Source organism: Drosophila sulfurigaster, chromosome 2L (assembly GCF_023558435.1).
Source record: "Drosophila sulfurigaster albostrigata strain 15112-1811.04 chromosome 2L, ASM2355843v2, whole genome shotgun sequence".
In the NCBI taxonomy this organism is placed as follows: domain Eukaryota; kingdom Metazoa; phylum Arthropoda; class Insecta; order Diptera; family Drosophilidae; genus Drosophila; species Drosophila sulfurigaster.
The window spans coordinates 26,380,720-26,396,880 of NC_084881.1; the positions used below are offsets into that span (position 1 = coordinate 26,380,720).

General features: G+C 34.4%; 2 protein-coding genes and 1 long non-coding RNA gene across 5 annotated transcripts in view; 1 reads left to right on the forward strand and 2 right to left on the reverse strand.

The window, feature by feature from the left end:
- LOC133837600 (uncharacterized) overlaps positions 1-16,161 on the reverse strand; it is a 65,280-nt gene that overhangs the window by 40,383 nt on the left and 8,736 nt on the right. For all 3 annotated transcript variants that reach the window (XR_009893835.1, XR_009893834.1, XR_009893833.1), the window contains exon 2: positions 13,807-13,850. This is a non-coding gene — a long non-coding RNA (uncharacterized LOC133837600). The remainder of the gene's footprint in view (positions 1-13,806; positions 13,851-16,161) is intronic.
- On the reverse strand, positions 4,871-6,109 carry LOC133850216 (uncharacterized). Its single transcript, XM_062286254.1, has one exon. It carries the CDS (start codon positions 5,977-5,979, stop codon positions 5,002-5,004), a length of 978 nt encoding a protein of 325 aa, XP_062142238.1. The 5' UTR covers positions 5,980-6,109; the 3' UTR covers positions 4,871-5,001.
- On the forward strand, positions 8,950-9,975 carry LOC133850865 (uncharacterized). The gene is made up of 4 exons (XM_062287108.1): positions 8,950-9,093; positions 9,166-9,360; positions 9,419-9,580; positions 9,631-9,975. The coding sequence occupies exons 1-4, from the start codon at positions 9,040-9,042 to the stop codon at positions 9,943-9,945; spliced, it is 726 nt and encodes a 241-aa protein (XP_062143092.1). The 5' UTR covers positions 8,950-9,039; the 3' UTR covers positions 9,946-9,975.

The window sequence follows — 16,161 nt, forward strand, 5'->3', positions numbered from 1 at the left end:
GAAACTTTTTATTAAGATTTGGAAAGTTTTCTTAGCTGTTTAGAGTGGGATGTAAATGTAATGTAAATGCATAAGGTAAGCTATTCACGCAGAACTTTGAAGTTGTTGCAAGTATCAGAAAAATTATAAAATATTTCATATTCGTTTATAAATGTAAATATGAACATTTTCTAAAAGTTGAACAAAGCAGTCTTCTCAATTTTAAGCTTTTATTTGCTTCCGAAGCAACATAAATTCTTTACTGTTTAGTAGCCCAATCGTATCAAAATTTATAGCTTCAGCTCTGATTGTTTCTCCACATAAAACCAGTGTCATTGGTTCATAAAATGCAATTCATTAACTGCCTTAAAATGCACACAGCAACTGTGCATCAAAGTAGTGAAGCGTCTTTGGAATCGCCACTGCTTTGGCACTCTCAATATTCATCTAAGTGCTTTCTAGCTCACAGTGTCTCACAGTGGTTTCCCTCTCCCCTCGTTTCACTCTCCCCTCTCCGCTCAGTGGCTTTGTCAGTCGCTCAGCATTACCAACAAAACGTTCGTCATTTGCTTTTGTCTTTGGGTTTGTTTGCACACGCCGTTTTCTTGCACAATCCTTGCACTCGTCATGCCACGCCCATAGCCCCTCCCCCCCCTCCCCGTTCACCCAGTGAGCATTCAGCTCAGTTCAGTTCAACTCAAGTCGAGAGCTGAGTAGAGACGACGACGACGACGACGACGTCGACTCGGCCCTGCAGCTGTCAGTCAATGTGTCGTGTCACAGTGTCTCTCCATCTGTCTGTCAGTTGCATGTCTGTGTCTATCTACGTGACATCAGCTTCTGCTTCAGCTTCTGCTTCAGCTCCAGCGAATTTTGTTCCTTCGCCTTGAAGACGAAGGAAGATGCTTTTGCTGCTGCAGCCGATGGATGGATTTTTGGATTCGCAACTTGCACTTGGATTACAAGTCTGATTTTGATGCGTACATGCTTTGCTCTCTCTATCTCCCTCTCTCAGTCTCTCTTTCTCTGTGTGTGTGTGGGTGGTCCACAAAATATTGCAGTTGCTCAGCTGAGCTTACCCAACCTCCAATATGGGTCAACATACACACACACACAACGACGGGCGTGAGCTCGCTCGAGTTTTCTTATGCTTTTGTCTTTTGTCCTTTTATTATTTTATTCCTGGCCTTGTTTTAATTCACAGCGTCTGCTGGCGCGTCATTCTCTCCCCATCTAGAGACGACTTTGTCGTCCTTTGGCAAAGTCTCCAGCAACATTGTCTCAGTCGCATCCTTGGCTAGAATGTTTACACATAGCCATAGATACACACATGCTTTTGCTATGTGTGTGAGTTGCGTTGTAAGTGACATTTGCAATTTTCAAACTATTGAATGAGTGACAAGTTCTGCAGACACGATTGAAACTGACAGCAGCCCTCCTCTCTTCTCTCTCCTCTCCTCTCTTCTCTTCTTACTTCCTCTTTTACCCTCTACAATGTCCGTCTATTGCATTTCTTGTATTCCTTCAGCTTCAGCCACAACTACAGCTAAAGGGACAGTCACAATTGCAGTTGCTTCTTCTTCTTCTTGACTTGGCCTTGTCCTTAGCTTAGACTGTAACTTCACTCTCTTTCTATGCTGCACAGCATGCAGAACGGACAAAACGGGTTAACTGTGCTTTAAGACACAGCCAGACTCTGACTGACTCCCATTCTGATTCTAACTTAGATGCAGCTTCAGTCTCTCTCACTTTGATGAGGTAACTGAACAGTTTGAAAAACTTAAAGAAATGCAAACAAGTGCATGTTTTTTTTTTTGTTACTTCATGCATGTGATAGATTTAATTATTTAGATGACTTTTTGAACTAGCAAAGGTATTTGAATTGTTTGATAATGAATTTAAAGCTTTGTCATGGTCTTTGATACAAACTTCTCAATATAAGTGCAACATTTTCATACAATAAAAAGTGTGCAATTTTAAATATTAAACTAAAATGCAGAAAATAATAAATTAAATATACTTTAAAATAGTTGCCCAAATCAACAGCGAACTCAAAACCGAAATGATAGTATAAAGTTATAATGAGAAAAGGTCAGATCAGCACTGTATATACTATATATACTAAAAAAATACTATCTAAAGTGAGAAAGCTATACTGGAGTGATCTAGACTGCGATATACCAACTATCCATATAGAATAAAGTGATGTGAAGTACAATACTCATAATATATACCAAATTTAAATACCACAAAAATACTAAAAATATACCAAGGGTTTTATTTGGTATATTGATATAGTACTGGTATTATTCTCAAATTATACCAAATCAATGGACTGGTAAAATATACCAAATGTCATATTTGGTATATTGAAATAGCATTGCATTCAACATATACAAAAAATACTGAAATATACCAGATTGCCAGCCAAAGCAACTAAGTAGTATTTCTTAAATAACTTCTTATTATTGATATTGACAAAGCAGTTGAATGAATTTTGAATTCCTAAAGTGGTTACATCCTTACTTTGTTCATAAGTATTTGCATATTCATTTGCTTGCACTCTTAATTTATTTACTAAACCTCATATATGATTTGGCGCATAAGCAACAAATCTTTAAGCAGACAATTAAAACCGAGTCAATGACATCACAGCTCTGCTGTTAAGAAGCTTTTGTCATGTTTGTGTTTTATGCAAAAGCCAAAGTTTTGAAGATGCATATTTGAATGCAGTGCAGTGCTAAGGTGCATTTGGGAGTAGGAAAATGAAGCCAGGTAATTGGCATTGTAGACAGCATTAACGATGCGGCAATGCAGCAATTACTCAGGATAATGCCCAATTTGCATAATGCTGACGAAATGGCAAAAGTCTGACGAACTGTTGAACTGACCCAACTGATGATGGCCAACTGATGAATATAACAATAAAATAACATATTAAATGAGGAGCGAAAAGGGACAAAACGACTAACTGACTGACTGTCTGACTGACTGAGAGACCGACTGACTGACTCACTGGTCATTAACAATTTCATTTATTTTGTCGCATCGAATTGGTGTTTGGCTGCACAATTCTCTGGCTCCACATTCCTGGCTGTCCATCAATGTCAACATCAATGTCACAGCCATTGGGGGCAACTCAAAGTGAGAGAGAAAGAGAGAGACAGACAGACATATAACGGGCATTTTGACAAATAATTCAAACCGCATTTTATAATGAATTCAACGCAGCTAGAGACCGAACTCATTCCCCTCTCCCCCACACCAAAAACACTCTCCAATTGCAGTCAGAACTTTAGCTATTCTAACTGCAACATTTGTCGCCTCGTGTGACATTGATGGTCGCATTTGTCGGGTGGTCCGTGTTCTCTCTGTCACTTTGCCAAGATTTATGCTGTGTAAATTCAATACAAGCTGAGATAATCGCAATGATGAGCCTGGCTTATTTTTGGATGCGTTTTTTAAGTGCTCGCTCGGAGGTGCGTCGCAAATGACGATCACAACGATGATCACAGCGATGACGATCACCAACCGACGATCAAGTCACTCACGCATCATCCTGCTGCAGCCAGCTGGCAGAGTCATCAAGCACTCGTAAACTGATGGTTTTATTGACCAGCTGAGTCGCTGTGTCTCCGGCTTGGCGCTCTTAAATGACGATCATAAATTGCAAAAATATATCGTGAGCATCGCGAATGTATCGCCCGAAAAAACAACAACAGATACATGAGAAGCAAGTGGGATTCAAACGTCGCGAAAAGTAGTCGACTTACAAGTACCCTGTAAACATTATTTATATTGTTTGTCTTCTAACTACTTGAAACTGTTCGTATATTCAAGTCTATTATGCCAACTATTTAAATTCAGAGTGACTTTGAAATATATAGTATATTTAATATACCAAGTTATATAATATATATTCAAATGTATAAAGCCATCTATTTAAATTAAGAGTGGCTTATTATATACATAAATTACTATATAATTTGAAGTAACTAAGTATATTTAATATAATATTATATATATATTTAGAATTCGCATGTTTAACATTTCAAAGTCACTCTTAATTGAAATAATAAAACAAATATACTTAGTATATTTAATATACTCACTCTTCATTTAAATATATATATGTAGTTTTCGGGTTTATCGTGCTATTGAGGTGCATTTAAAATTGTTTGAAAACCTTTCAAGATATATTCTATATTAAAAGAAATTACGCAAATCATTTGAAAGCATTTTGTTAACAATTTAAAAATGTATTATATAATATATTTTGTATATGAAGAGAAATTTGTTTTATTTATGATTATGTGCAGTGTTTGAAATAATAATAGAAATAATGCTAACAGTATATTTTAATTAATTATAATAATTTTATAATTATTTATTTAGTTTTATTATTATTTCAAACACTGCGTATACTCAGAAATAATATTCATTATTCTATTATTTTAGAACGTATTTCAATTAGTTTGAATCATTTTTTAAATTGTAAAATATAATAATGTAAATGGACAATTTAATAAATTGTATGTCAATATATTAATGGATTTCACTTTCAATGAAATATCTTTTAAATTGAAATAAAATTCATACCCTATACCAAAACACAAGCTGCCTTCTTAGTCATGAAGCGTAACCCGTTCGATAACCACTCATATTTACATAACACACAGTCATTAAGTGCTCCCCATAGCAGCGGAATGAAAAAGACAAAAGAATATAAATTATATACATATTACTCGCATTACCGCCGCTGACAGGTGCCATCATATTCGATCTTCACATTTCGATCGCACATTCGATCGCATCATCATCAAAGTCAATTAGCATTAAAGGCCTTATCATATTTGTTCATTTGTTACGTGTTCAAAAATAAACCGCGAAATTTTGATTAAAATTTATATTTTTGGCAACGCCACAAAGATCAATTAAACGCGCGAACGTTTGTTGTTCGAAAAACCCCAAAATGTGACACGTTACTGCGATCGAGACGATCGAGGAAGCATCTTTTGCTTCTCATTCATTCAAAAAGGAAACGGGAGCAATCATGACACTTTTCTCCGGCTGCGATTGATAAAGATGCGCACCAATTGGAAATATGATACTTTTGATTTCATCCTGAATCAAAAGAGTTTCGTAGTGAAAACCATCGCTAATGCAAACAGAATTCTTCTTAGCAGCCAAAGATTCGCGTATGGGATGCAAACTGACATCGCTGCAGTTGAAAAAGAACGTGGGGCAATTGAGGGCGACAACCAGTTGATAGAGCTGCTCAACGGATTCATTCCACATTGAGCTGGTGGCAAAGAGCAGACTCTCCTTCATGCAGATGTCAACGATCTCAGAGATCGCAGTAAAAGTTCGCACACAAATCACACCCGTTGTCCCCTCTCCCAACTCTCTGTGCTGGCAATCAAAGACCAACACGGGACTCATCTCAGGATATCGACACTTGCAATGTATCGTCTGGATGTTGAGCTTCTCGAGTGCATCGAGAGTATTGCGAAATTTCGACACCTTCGGCTCGTCCAGCAACATGGGTCGCATTCCTAGCTTGACACGCGACACAAATTCATTGAGCAGCGATTTCTCAACGAGCACTGTTGCCACCGCATTGCATGCGAATGGATTCTCCATCGATTTGATCAGAAAGTAGAGTGCACAATTGATGTCGCCTCCCTCGAATATGATCATCACTTGATGCTTACAATTGGGCAGCGTGTCTTCGGTCTGTTCGAAATTCACAGTCTCTTCGGACTGCATCTCAACTTCGCCAGCCTCGGAAACTGGCGGAGTTGGTGCATTCAACAGTGGAGAAGTTATCGAGTGCGTACTCGCATCTTTATTCTTCCTCAGGCAGTGCAGATCGTGCACCATGTTGCGGGTTATATGAATGTTTGGCGTATGTGAGTCGGTGCTGATCGTCTTTTGAGAGACTGTGTCAACTGATTGTATCGAAATGGCTTCATAACTACCATAATATCTGTCCACCATCTTTAAAGTATTCAAACTGCTAATTTCACAATCGAAGTGTATAAAATTGTGGCGTGTGACACAACTTTAGAGAACTTTGGAAATATTTGTCAACTATTCAAAAGAAATCTATATCAGAAGCGTCAAATTTTTACGATAATCGTCCCGTTACATTGTTTTAAATTAATTGTAGATAACATTTCTAATTCGTGTCAACTGCTCAAAAGGCATCGTATTCAAAGATTTTGTATTGTAAATACGATATTCGCAATGGTAGTAAAAACGATATTAATTATACAATTCTTATACCGATTCTACCTTGTAATACTACGTTCCTTAATTTCAAATTTGTTAGCAGAACTTTGGTGGGAATGTTTAAATACGATGTTCATAAGAAATTTAGTAGAAATAATAAGAGATAAATTCCAATTTTCCAAAATTTTGCTCGTAATACTTGTGAGCAATACTTGTCAGCTGTTCATAATATAAGGACTTTATTAATTTACGATATTTGGATGGTAGCGAAAACTATACACATTATGAAATTACCATATTTATTTGGACTTTTTCTTTTTAGTGATATTTTATGTATTAAGTTACAATTTTATATAGGAATTACTCTCGAAAACATCTCTGGAAATGTTTGCAGACCTTTCAAAATACTTTATACTTTTACGATATTTAACAAAATATGAATTACGATATTGATTGCGAAATTCCTTACGATTCGATAATCAGTAAAACAATTCCTCGATATTATAATTCTCACTCTTCACGTGATTGACCAATTCTGTAAATATTCTTAACAATACAATGCGATATGAAATTTATATTGTTTGGGATCCTATCATTCTGTTTAATTCTTTTAAACGAACACCATTCATTAAAATTATGCCAAAATATGTGCAAAGTTCTTGTTAAGTAGGCTTACAGCTGCAGCGGCGCTCTTAGCGAGTAACCACTGTGCACTTATAAGTGATTAAATTAGAATAAGCGATTAGAGAGCATTCTCAATTGGCTGCTGGCATTTGGATATGTTTTTCGGCAGCATAAATATATAAATAGCAGCTAAATTGTATTACTTATTTTTATTGTCGCTTATTGTTGTTGTGTGTGATAGTCCCAACATAGAACGTAGAACATTCCGTATCGCACACGCCTCCTCTCCAATAAGCCAATTAAAATTAAATTATATTCCGCAACTAATCGGCCGGCAGGCTTACAAAACTCTCTTCACAAGAGTGCACCACACACTTCACTCTCCACCCGACACACCACTTTGTGGGTAGTGGACAGCAGACAGCAGACAATTTATCCAAATCGGAATTGGGAATTGGGAATCGGAATCCGCGAACTCAAACCCAGAGCGCAAATTATTTATTAATCGGTAAATTTATGATCAAATGTGACAGTAAAATTAAAATATCAAAAGCAGATACAAAAATGCATTGCGATTGTTGTAAATGTTGTTGTTGCTGTGCTTAGGGACAGAGCCAGCGACAGCCAGTGGCAGCAAATGCGTTTGGATTTGTTGAAAATTAGCATTAAAATATTATAAATATTTGGCCAAAATATTATAATATTTCTGTGCTTTTTTTTTGTTGTTGTGGAAGAAGAGGAGGAATGGAATGGAATGGCCTCAATTCACAGCAGTGCTTACAACAAAGAGCATAGAATGTTAATTTTTAGTAATAACAACAACTAAAACAGCAGCAACAATTCGAATGGCAACAGCAATTACTAATACAATTAAAAACATTCAAAACCGCGAAAATATTTTTGGTATTCTGTTGCGAGGTAATAGAAATAAAATGCCAGCAGCAAAAAACGAGGAAATAAATTCCCCCTAACGAGATATTCGAGAGTCTGAGATGGATCTGGAGGCTGAGGTAGGCGTTAAATAAACCAACATCAAGTGCAGTAACAACAACAACAACAACAACAACTACAACGATAGCAAACAACAAACAATGCTGCTAACGATGACTATTTACATTTATCAAGAGTAATTATAATAAAATGCCAAAAATAAAATTTAAATTAATATAGAAAGCCGATTATAGAATAGCTCTCATTCCATTCTCCTCTCGATAGATATTGGTACCCGCAGCTAACATACCATTTGAGTATAATAAAATTGCAACAACAGCAACAACAAACAGCTAACAACAATGAAGCTGCAACAACTGTCAAATATAACAAATCCCATAAATCAACAATGGAAATTTGTTCACAGCAAAGCACACAAAAAATATCACAGAAGACAACTAAAAAAAACGAAATAAAATAAAACAAAAGCAGGCCTACATTCGCAATACAATAAATAAATAATTGAGCACAAACAAATTCGTGATAAAAAACTGTTTACATGTATTTAAGTCTAACTTTGATGAGCAGACGATTTGATGCCCTAACAAAAAAAGTGAATTGGAATTGCATTATTGAACTATCTAAGGAAAAATTGGATTTTTATTAGCATAAGTTTAAAACAAAAATAGTGTTATTTTCAAAATATTGTACTGGGCGATTTGATATTTGATATAGATTGTGAATACGATTAGTTTTTATTCAATATTTTGTATATTACGTATACGTAGCATTCCTTGTAGAATATATTATGTTTTCAGATATTTTGTGATGCGATATTTTCTATATTACGTATACGTAGCATTCCATATCGAATATATTCTATTATACGATGATTTTATATTTAATATTTTGTGTATTACGTATACGTAGCGTTCCCTACAGAATATATAATATTATATTTTGTGATGATTTTTGATTCAATATTTTCTATATTACCTATTCACAGCATTCCCTATAGAATATATTCTATTCTATTTTATTATATAATGAGCTTAATGAAGAGTGTTCCAAAGTTAATAAAGCTAAATTCAAATTTCTATTTAAGAACATTTCACCAGCTTAAATCTTTATGCTCCATCATTGTTAGTTTCTAATTATTTAGAAGTGAATGTGTTTGAATCATCAAATTAGGCTTTTCTACAATATTTCCCTTCTTTCTACCCAAATACATTGTACTTTGTTCTATCTGTCAAACGTGAAGTCTAAGCAAATATGCACAAAATGCTGCCCAAGATTGTAAAGTGTTCTTTGATAATGGTTTTTGCAGTAAGTAACCACTTTCAATCATTTCTTCATCTTTTCATCAACTTACAAATCTCTACAAATCTCTCTACACAGATGATAATTGTGATAACCATGCGAATAACGCTGCCCACAATCTTAAGCTTGAAGGAACATTTATACTTTAGATCAATGAAAGTGATTGTGATAAAAGTTTATATATCGCTGACTGCAGCAATATTGCTTGAGATGTTGGTGATATATCTGAGCATAAGTTTGATTTACATGACAAGTGAATGGATTATTGCAGTGGTAAATAACTATGAAACATTATTAAGGAATATACATTGTTATGACCTTACTTTCTTAGTATATACCTCTGTTAGTTTATTCTTCTTATCGCACTTTTAAAACTTTTGTTTGTCGCCTTGCCTATCGCATAAGCGACAAGGAAGCTAAACAATTTCTAACCGATCATTGGCATAATTTTGTGGAGCATGGCAATGAGTTCTGGATTGAGATACAGCGAAAGGTGAGACAGTTATAAACTACAAATTTAAATATAATATTTCCCCTACTCAGCTGAAATGTTGTGGCTTGGATGGACCAAGAACTTATTTGGATTATTTGCGCAGAGTGCACAAATCTTGCTACGACAATCAAACTGAAGAAGGAGAACTAATTAAAATTGGTTGCAATGATGTTGTCTACGATCAATTCCAAGCCGTTAGATTATTAGCAATTGCACTTTGTTGGTTTGTGGTTATAGTGCAGTTTATTATGCTTGCAATTTATTCAACTTTTCTCTTAAAGAAAAGTCGCAAGCTTAGATTTTTGAGAACACGAAGGCGCAAATCGCGTAACAACTTTATTCTACGCTCCTTTAATCGAAACTAAGCCAACAAAGTCATCTTCTTTTACTATTAATCTTTCGTCAAATTTGTTTTGCCACAATTACAAACAATTAAAGTGCAATTTGGTTTTTAAATTGAGTATTTATTTTAGCTAGTTGCGAAATGAAAAAGATAATTTATTCCAGAATATTGAAAGGGCTAATATTGGGTTAATACTTGTGATTTATATTGATTCAGATAACACAATGGTTGAATTTATGTTTGTTTTCTTTTTTTTTTATTTATTTGCATTGCACTTTTTTTTTTCTTTTTCGAAATGCGAATGTGAATTGTGTTTTAGAAATGTCAATTTTATCTAAAGGGTTTTGTGTGTTGCATGACAAACCTGAGAGAGACAAATAAAATAAATTGAAATTAGCTTCCTTTGTTGCCGTTGACAATTTGAATAAAATTAATATAAATTTTCACCCATTTTGCCCATTTTTAATTAATAAATGTCAAATGTTCTCGCTCTCTCTGTGCTGTGTGGGTATTTATTTGCAAATTTATTTGTCTGATTTGTAATACATAAATACACAGAGTCTATATGTATCTTTGATTATTCTCCTTTTTTTTTGTTGCTGTTTCACGGAAAATTGATTTCTTTTTTTTTTTTGGTTGTTTGTAAATGTGGCGATAACAAATTTCACGGCTCGTTTGGAGGGGGAGAAACAGTGAAATGTTGGCGCCACACACACACACATAAAAATTATAAAATATATGTGAGACGAACAGAAAGAGAAAGAGAAAGAGAAAGAGAACGTGGAGACGGAAATATACTTTGGTCTTTCAAGCGGAAACGGAAGTCAATATTAGTAGGCAAAAATGAAAATTTCACAATTGCATAAAACAAATTCACAATTACAATTTTTGACAACAGTGCAGCACGGCAATTATTAATGGTCAAACTTGGATGCACCCAAAAAATAATGTTTATTTATATAGATGATATCAGGAAATCATTTTCAAAATTTATTACCCAACGGTGCTTAGATAGATGCACAAATAAGAATTCAAAATCTCCTCTCACCAATATTTAACAAGCAAGCTACAGTCGAGTGTGCTCGACTGCGAGATACCCAAAACAGAGCGATAGTATTCATAAAATATACCAAATAATGTACCGCAAAAGTACTAAAATATACCGAATATACTCACTACCTATTTTGAATAAAAGCAAAACAGTGTGGTATTAATTACAAAATATACCAAATTAATATACCACAAAAATACTAATAATATACTATAAATGGTATTTTAATATACTCTACTAGATTCAAAATATAGTGCGGTATTTTAAATTATACCGAATTAATATACCGAAAATATACCAAAGGCTATATTTGGTATATCGATGAAGTAGTACATTCGAAATATGCCACAGAGTACAAACTACATTAGATTGTCAGCCAAAGGAGCTAAAACCTAAAGTCGAGTGTGCTCGACTGTGAGATACCCGCTATCCATCAGCAAAGAATCTAGATTCTACAAATAGTTCAAATAAGATGCCATAAAAATACTAAAATGTACTGATGGACATTTAGTATATCGATGAAATAATACATTCAAAATATACCGTAGAGGTAAATTATCAGCCAAACCAGCTAAACTTGGTTGTTGACGCTCATCAAGAATATATTATAATACTTAAAGGCTCGAAGATTCCTCCTTCAGCCTGTTACATAAAGTTATAATACCCTTCTAGTCTTTCGGTAGCGGGTAAAATTATTAACTTGAAACAAAGTTGTCTCATTCATAAGAACTCAACACACAATTAGCAATTTGAATAATAAATTCAACGACTGTGATTGATTGTCAGACTAATGCAGTAGATAAGGTCACTCGCTTGATTGATTGCTGAGCAAGTGTGCCGTAGATTCGGTCACACTCTGTCAGCGTTAAATTTAAAATACTGCAAGAGAACAGCAACAAAGTAAAAAAGAAAGACAAACGCACAGCACAAAGAACGACATGAGATAATCAGTCCAGTGCCAATTTTAAGTCATAAATTTGAAGGCAAATAATAAAATGTGACTTCAACTCGCATGCGAATGCGAATACATTTTTTTGCTGGCTGGCTGGCTGGCTGGCTGGCAAGTGTCAAACATTGGCCATCAGACAAGAAGCACCCATTTCGAAGTGAGAGACTTATCATTTGCTCATAAAAATGTCAAAACTATCTCACTGACATTGACTGATGACGACGACGACGATGTCGAGTATATATAGAGAGAGAAAGAGAGTGGAGAATGCCGATGGAGATGTCAACGACTTGACACTCGCATGCGAGGATCTCATGTGGCAGTATGCCAATGCTAAATGCTTTTTTGCCAGCCAACCACTCGACAAGTGCCTACAACTGCTTTTCTTTTACTTTTTTTTCGTTTTGTGGCGACAACATTCAACACGCATTCACTACGAACGAAGAGCTGCTGCTGCTATTCAGCCATCCATCAAACCCATCCGTCTCGATGCGCTCTTGAAACCATTCTTGGCTGTCATGAATCATGGCTTCGATTGAATTTTGATTGACAATATCGCAAGCATTTAAAGTGTCTGTTTCCCCCACGTACATCCTATGATTATTTTCCTCGTCTCGATTTTGCAGTGAGTGATTTTCAAATCATTTGTCAACTGACAGATGAGCTATTGATTGACAATGAATACATCACATGAATTTCTGCCAAGTACTCAACTTGATCCCACTTTTCACAAAACACTTTTGCTTATCATTGAACTGCTCTACATAATGAGAATTGAATTTATGACTCCAACTAATCGTTGTTACTAAAGTGTGTCATCCCCATTGGAGTCGAACTAAAGCTGAACCGTAGCCCCAACCCCAACTCCCAACTCCGAACTTCAACTCGAACGCTTTTGACGTACACATCAATTAGCGATAAGATCGATTCGGTGAGATTTATGCCCATTGCTGATGTGAAATAACAATTTCTTTTGACATTGATTGAATTAATTTATGAGCCTCAGTCACGATCGATACGACAAAAAAAAAACAACAGAGAGTCAGAGCCAGAGAGACGTGACAATCGCATATTTATGGCGTTAACAATCTGAACCAAAATCAGAGCGATTTGAGTGATTACCTCTTTGCCCAATTTGAGATTTATACTTGGACGTCGAGTGAACCGAACAACGTTGTTGCCGAGAGACCACGAAATTTACAATCATGCACGGAACAAAAACGAACGCGGATGATAAGCGAATGTGTGTGGCGTTGAAATATTCTCTCTTTCGATTTTATTATAGAACTTAATATTGTTGATGTGAAAAACCCATTTGTAATAATGATATGACAAATGGCAATCTAGCTGGCAAATTCAAAGTTATTGAAACGAATTTGATTTTCAAATTATATATTGTAAAGAAGACATGTAAGTGTGATAAGAATAATGTTTAATGTTTTGATTGTATATGAAGTAAATCATTGTAAATAATATCACAAAGAAACATTCTAAACAGCTGTGAACTTTGAAATAGCAGTGCTTACAATCTTAGCTTTTAAAACTGAAAAATTCTTTTATTATGTACAACTATTAACATATATTATATATATGATACATAGATAGATAGCAAATTCAATTTGAGATACCCGCTACTCATATACCAAAATAATATACCAAAACACACTAAAATATACCGAAAACTATCGATATAGTTCTTGTTTTACGTGTTGTCCGACAGAATTGAATTCTCAACCAAAAATATTAATTAAGAATGCGTTAAATGATTACAATGAATAAAAATTACAACTAAACATAAAGTGTCAAACTGTGTTCTAACTTTAAGTGCTTCTTATGACTTTTTTTTAATAAAAATCAAATATTAAATAAAACTTTGTACTTACATTAAAGTCAGCAGCAACTTGCCACAAATTCATATTTGTTTCAACTGAAATAATAAAATAATATTGAAGTTAAGAAACATTAATTTAATATATCAAATTAGCAACTGCTTGCTGAGCATTTCAATTAATCTGTTGGAATAAAATGTCATGTGACAACTTGGAAACTTCAAAAAATTGAGTGGCGAATGGCGAATGGCATTGCTTAATTTATATAGTATACTTTTATCCCATTATTTAATGCACTGGAAGGAATAAAAGCAGCAGCAGCAGACGAGTGATTGAAGAGAGAGTGGTGGAAAGGGGAATCAGGGGGGGTCATATGGGGGATCACGTTCGGGGCGCATTTCAATTTGTTGGCCGCTGTCAACGAAGGCCGCTTGACAATCGCCAACAATCAGTGAGAAATGCGTTCATTTTAGGACATTTTGCATTAATTGAAAGCGAGTTGTGTGCGAAGCGAAACCAAACTGAATATCCATACGCATTGGCATCCAGCGTGCAGCCAAATGGTTTTTAATTATTTTTTAAATTTATAATTTTTGTCTCCCCCCCTTTTCACTTGGCTTTATTTCTCTGAGTACTCGTAAATAAATTGCAAATTATAACGAATACAATTCTTTTGGCCTTTGCGCCATATATATTTTAATTTTAATTCAATTGCACGTCGCTCATCACAATCGAACAGAAGGCAACAGGCAGCCAGGGGAATTGTGCTGCAAAGAGCGTGAACTGCGACGCTCTTCAAATTAACTGACATTTTGACGCAAATTATCCGCTGCGGGCAATCCCAATGCCAACTGCCAATGGTCAGCTGTCTTTAGGCAACTACAATTTAAATGCCAAAATACATATTGCCATCAACTATCAACTAATTATACCTGCTGCTCATAGGCTAGAGGGGTATTATAATTGAGTGTCTGCTAGAAATAGGAAATAATATCGAATAAAAATAAGAGAAGGTCTTTAAGACAATCTGGTATATATTCAATGCAGTACAATATTAATATACTAAATATAGCATTCGATATACTTTGCGTGTAGTACTATGTCAATATACCAAATATAGTCTTCAGTATATTTTGAATGGAGTAGTATATCAATATACGAAATGTAGGCTTGGGTACATTTTTGTATTTTGCGGTATATTAATTTGGTATATTTTAAGATTAATACCAATATACCAAATATAGTCTTCAGTATATTTTGAATGCGATACTATATTAATAAACCAAATATAGTTTTCAGTATATTTTGAACATTTTTATATGATGCGGTATATTAATTCGGTATATTTTAAGTATAATACCAATTTACCAAATATGTGCATCAGTATATTTTGAATGAAGTTCTATATCAATATATCAAATATAGACGTCAGTATATTTTTATGAAGTACTAAATCAATATACCAAAAATAGTCTTCAGTATATTTTGGATAACAATATACCAAATATGGTCTTCAGTATATTTAAAAATACACCAAATATAGCCCTTGATATATTTTAGTATTTTTGTGATATATTAGTTTGGCATATTTTAGTAATAATATCCCCCGGTTTTTATCCAAAATTGGAAGCGAGTATCTGACAGTCGAGCACACTCGACTGTAGCTTTCATAGTTATACGCAATTCACTTTCTCAATTAGACCGCCCGCTGCTTAGCTCTCGATTGATGGCTTTAATTTGTGATCTGTTGCGATCGTTTCTATTGGCATCTAATTTACATAAATTACTTAAGAGATCTGTAAATGTTGAAAACCACTTTTAGTGCAACGCGTTCCGCATTCCGTGGGGGTCGTAAAAAAATCGAAACCTAACACAAACACAAATATTTATAGTTCACAATCGAAAATTATAACCTAAATAAAATTTGGATTTTGTTTTTTTTGGGGAGACGAGAGCTAAAATCATAAATTCAAATCTATACAAAAAGCTTCAACATCAAATACATTTGATGACAATAAATATAAAAAGAGAAAAACGATCATAAAGCGCGACACCCAAATCAATAATAACAACAACAATAGCAACAACAATACCAACAGAAACCTCAAAAGCACTCACAGCATAAATCGCATATTACGACTACAACAAAAAGTTCCATAAAAAAACAAGATAGAATAATCAAAGTTTTAGTGTGACGAAGACAGAATACTCTAAGTTAATAAACTTTAAATATATTCGAAATATTATTTTCTGTATTTCTCTAAACTGCCTTGGACTTAATTTTCAAAAAATAAAAATCATTTTATGTACAAAATTATATTATAAAAAGGAAATATTTGAATTAATAATATGTTAAATTATCTTTCCACCTGCTTCAACCTCTAGAAGATAGTAAAATGAAATGTATGT

Bases quoted from the DNA above. Each gene is read 5' to 3' on its own strand.
- LOC133850216 (XM_062286254.1), bottom strand. From the start codon at position 5,979: ATGGTGGACAGATATTATGGTAGTTATGAAGCCATTTCGATACAATCA.
- LOC133850865 (XM_062287108.1), top strand. From the start codon at position 9,040: ATGCACAAAATGCTGCCCAAGATTGTAAAGTGTTCTTTGATAATGGTT. The intron at 9,094-9,165 runs GTAAGTAACCAC...CTCTCTACACAG, and splicing joins CTTTGATAATGGTTTTTGCA to ATGATAATTGTGATAACCAT. The intron at 9,581-9,630 runs GTGAGACAGTTA...TCCCCTACTCAG, and splicing joins GGATTGAGATACAGCGAAAG to CTGAAATGTTGTGGCTTGGA.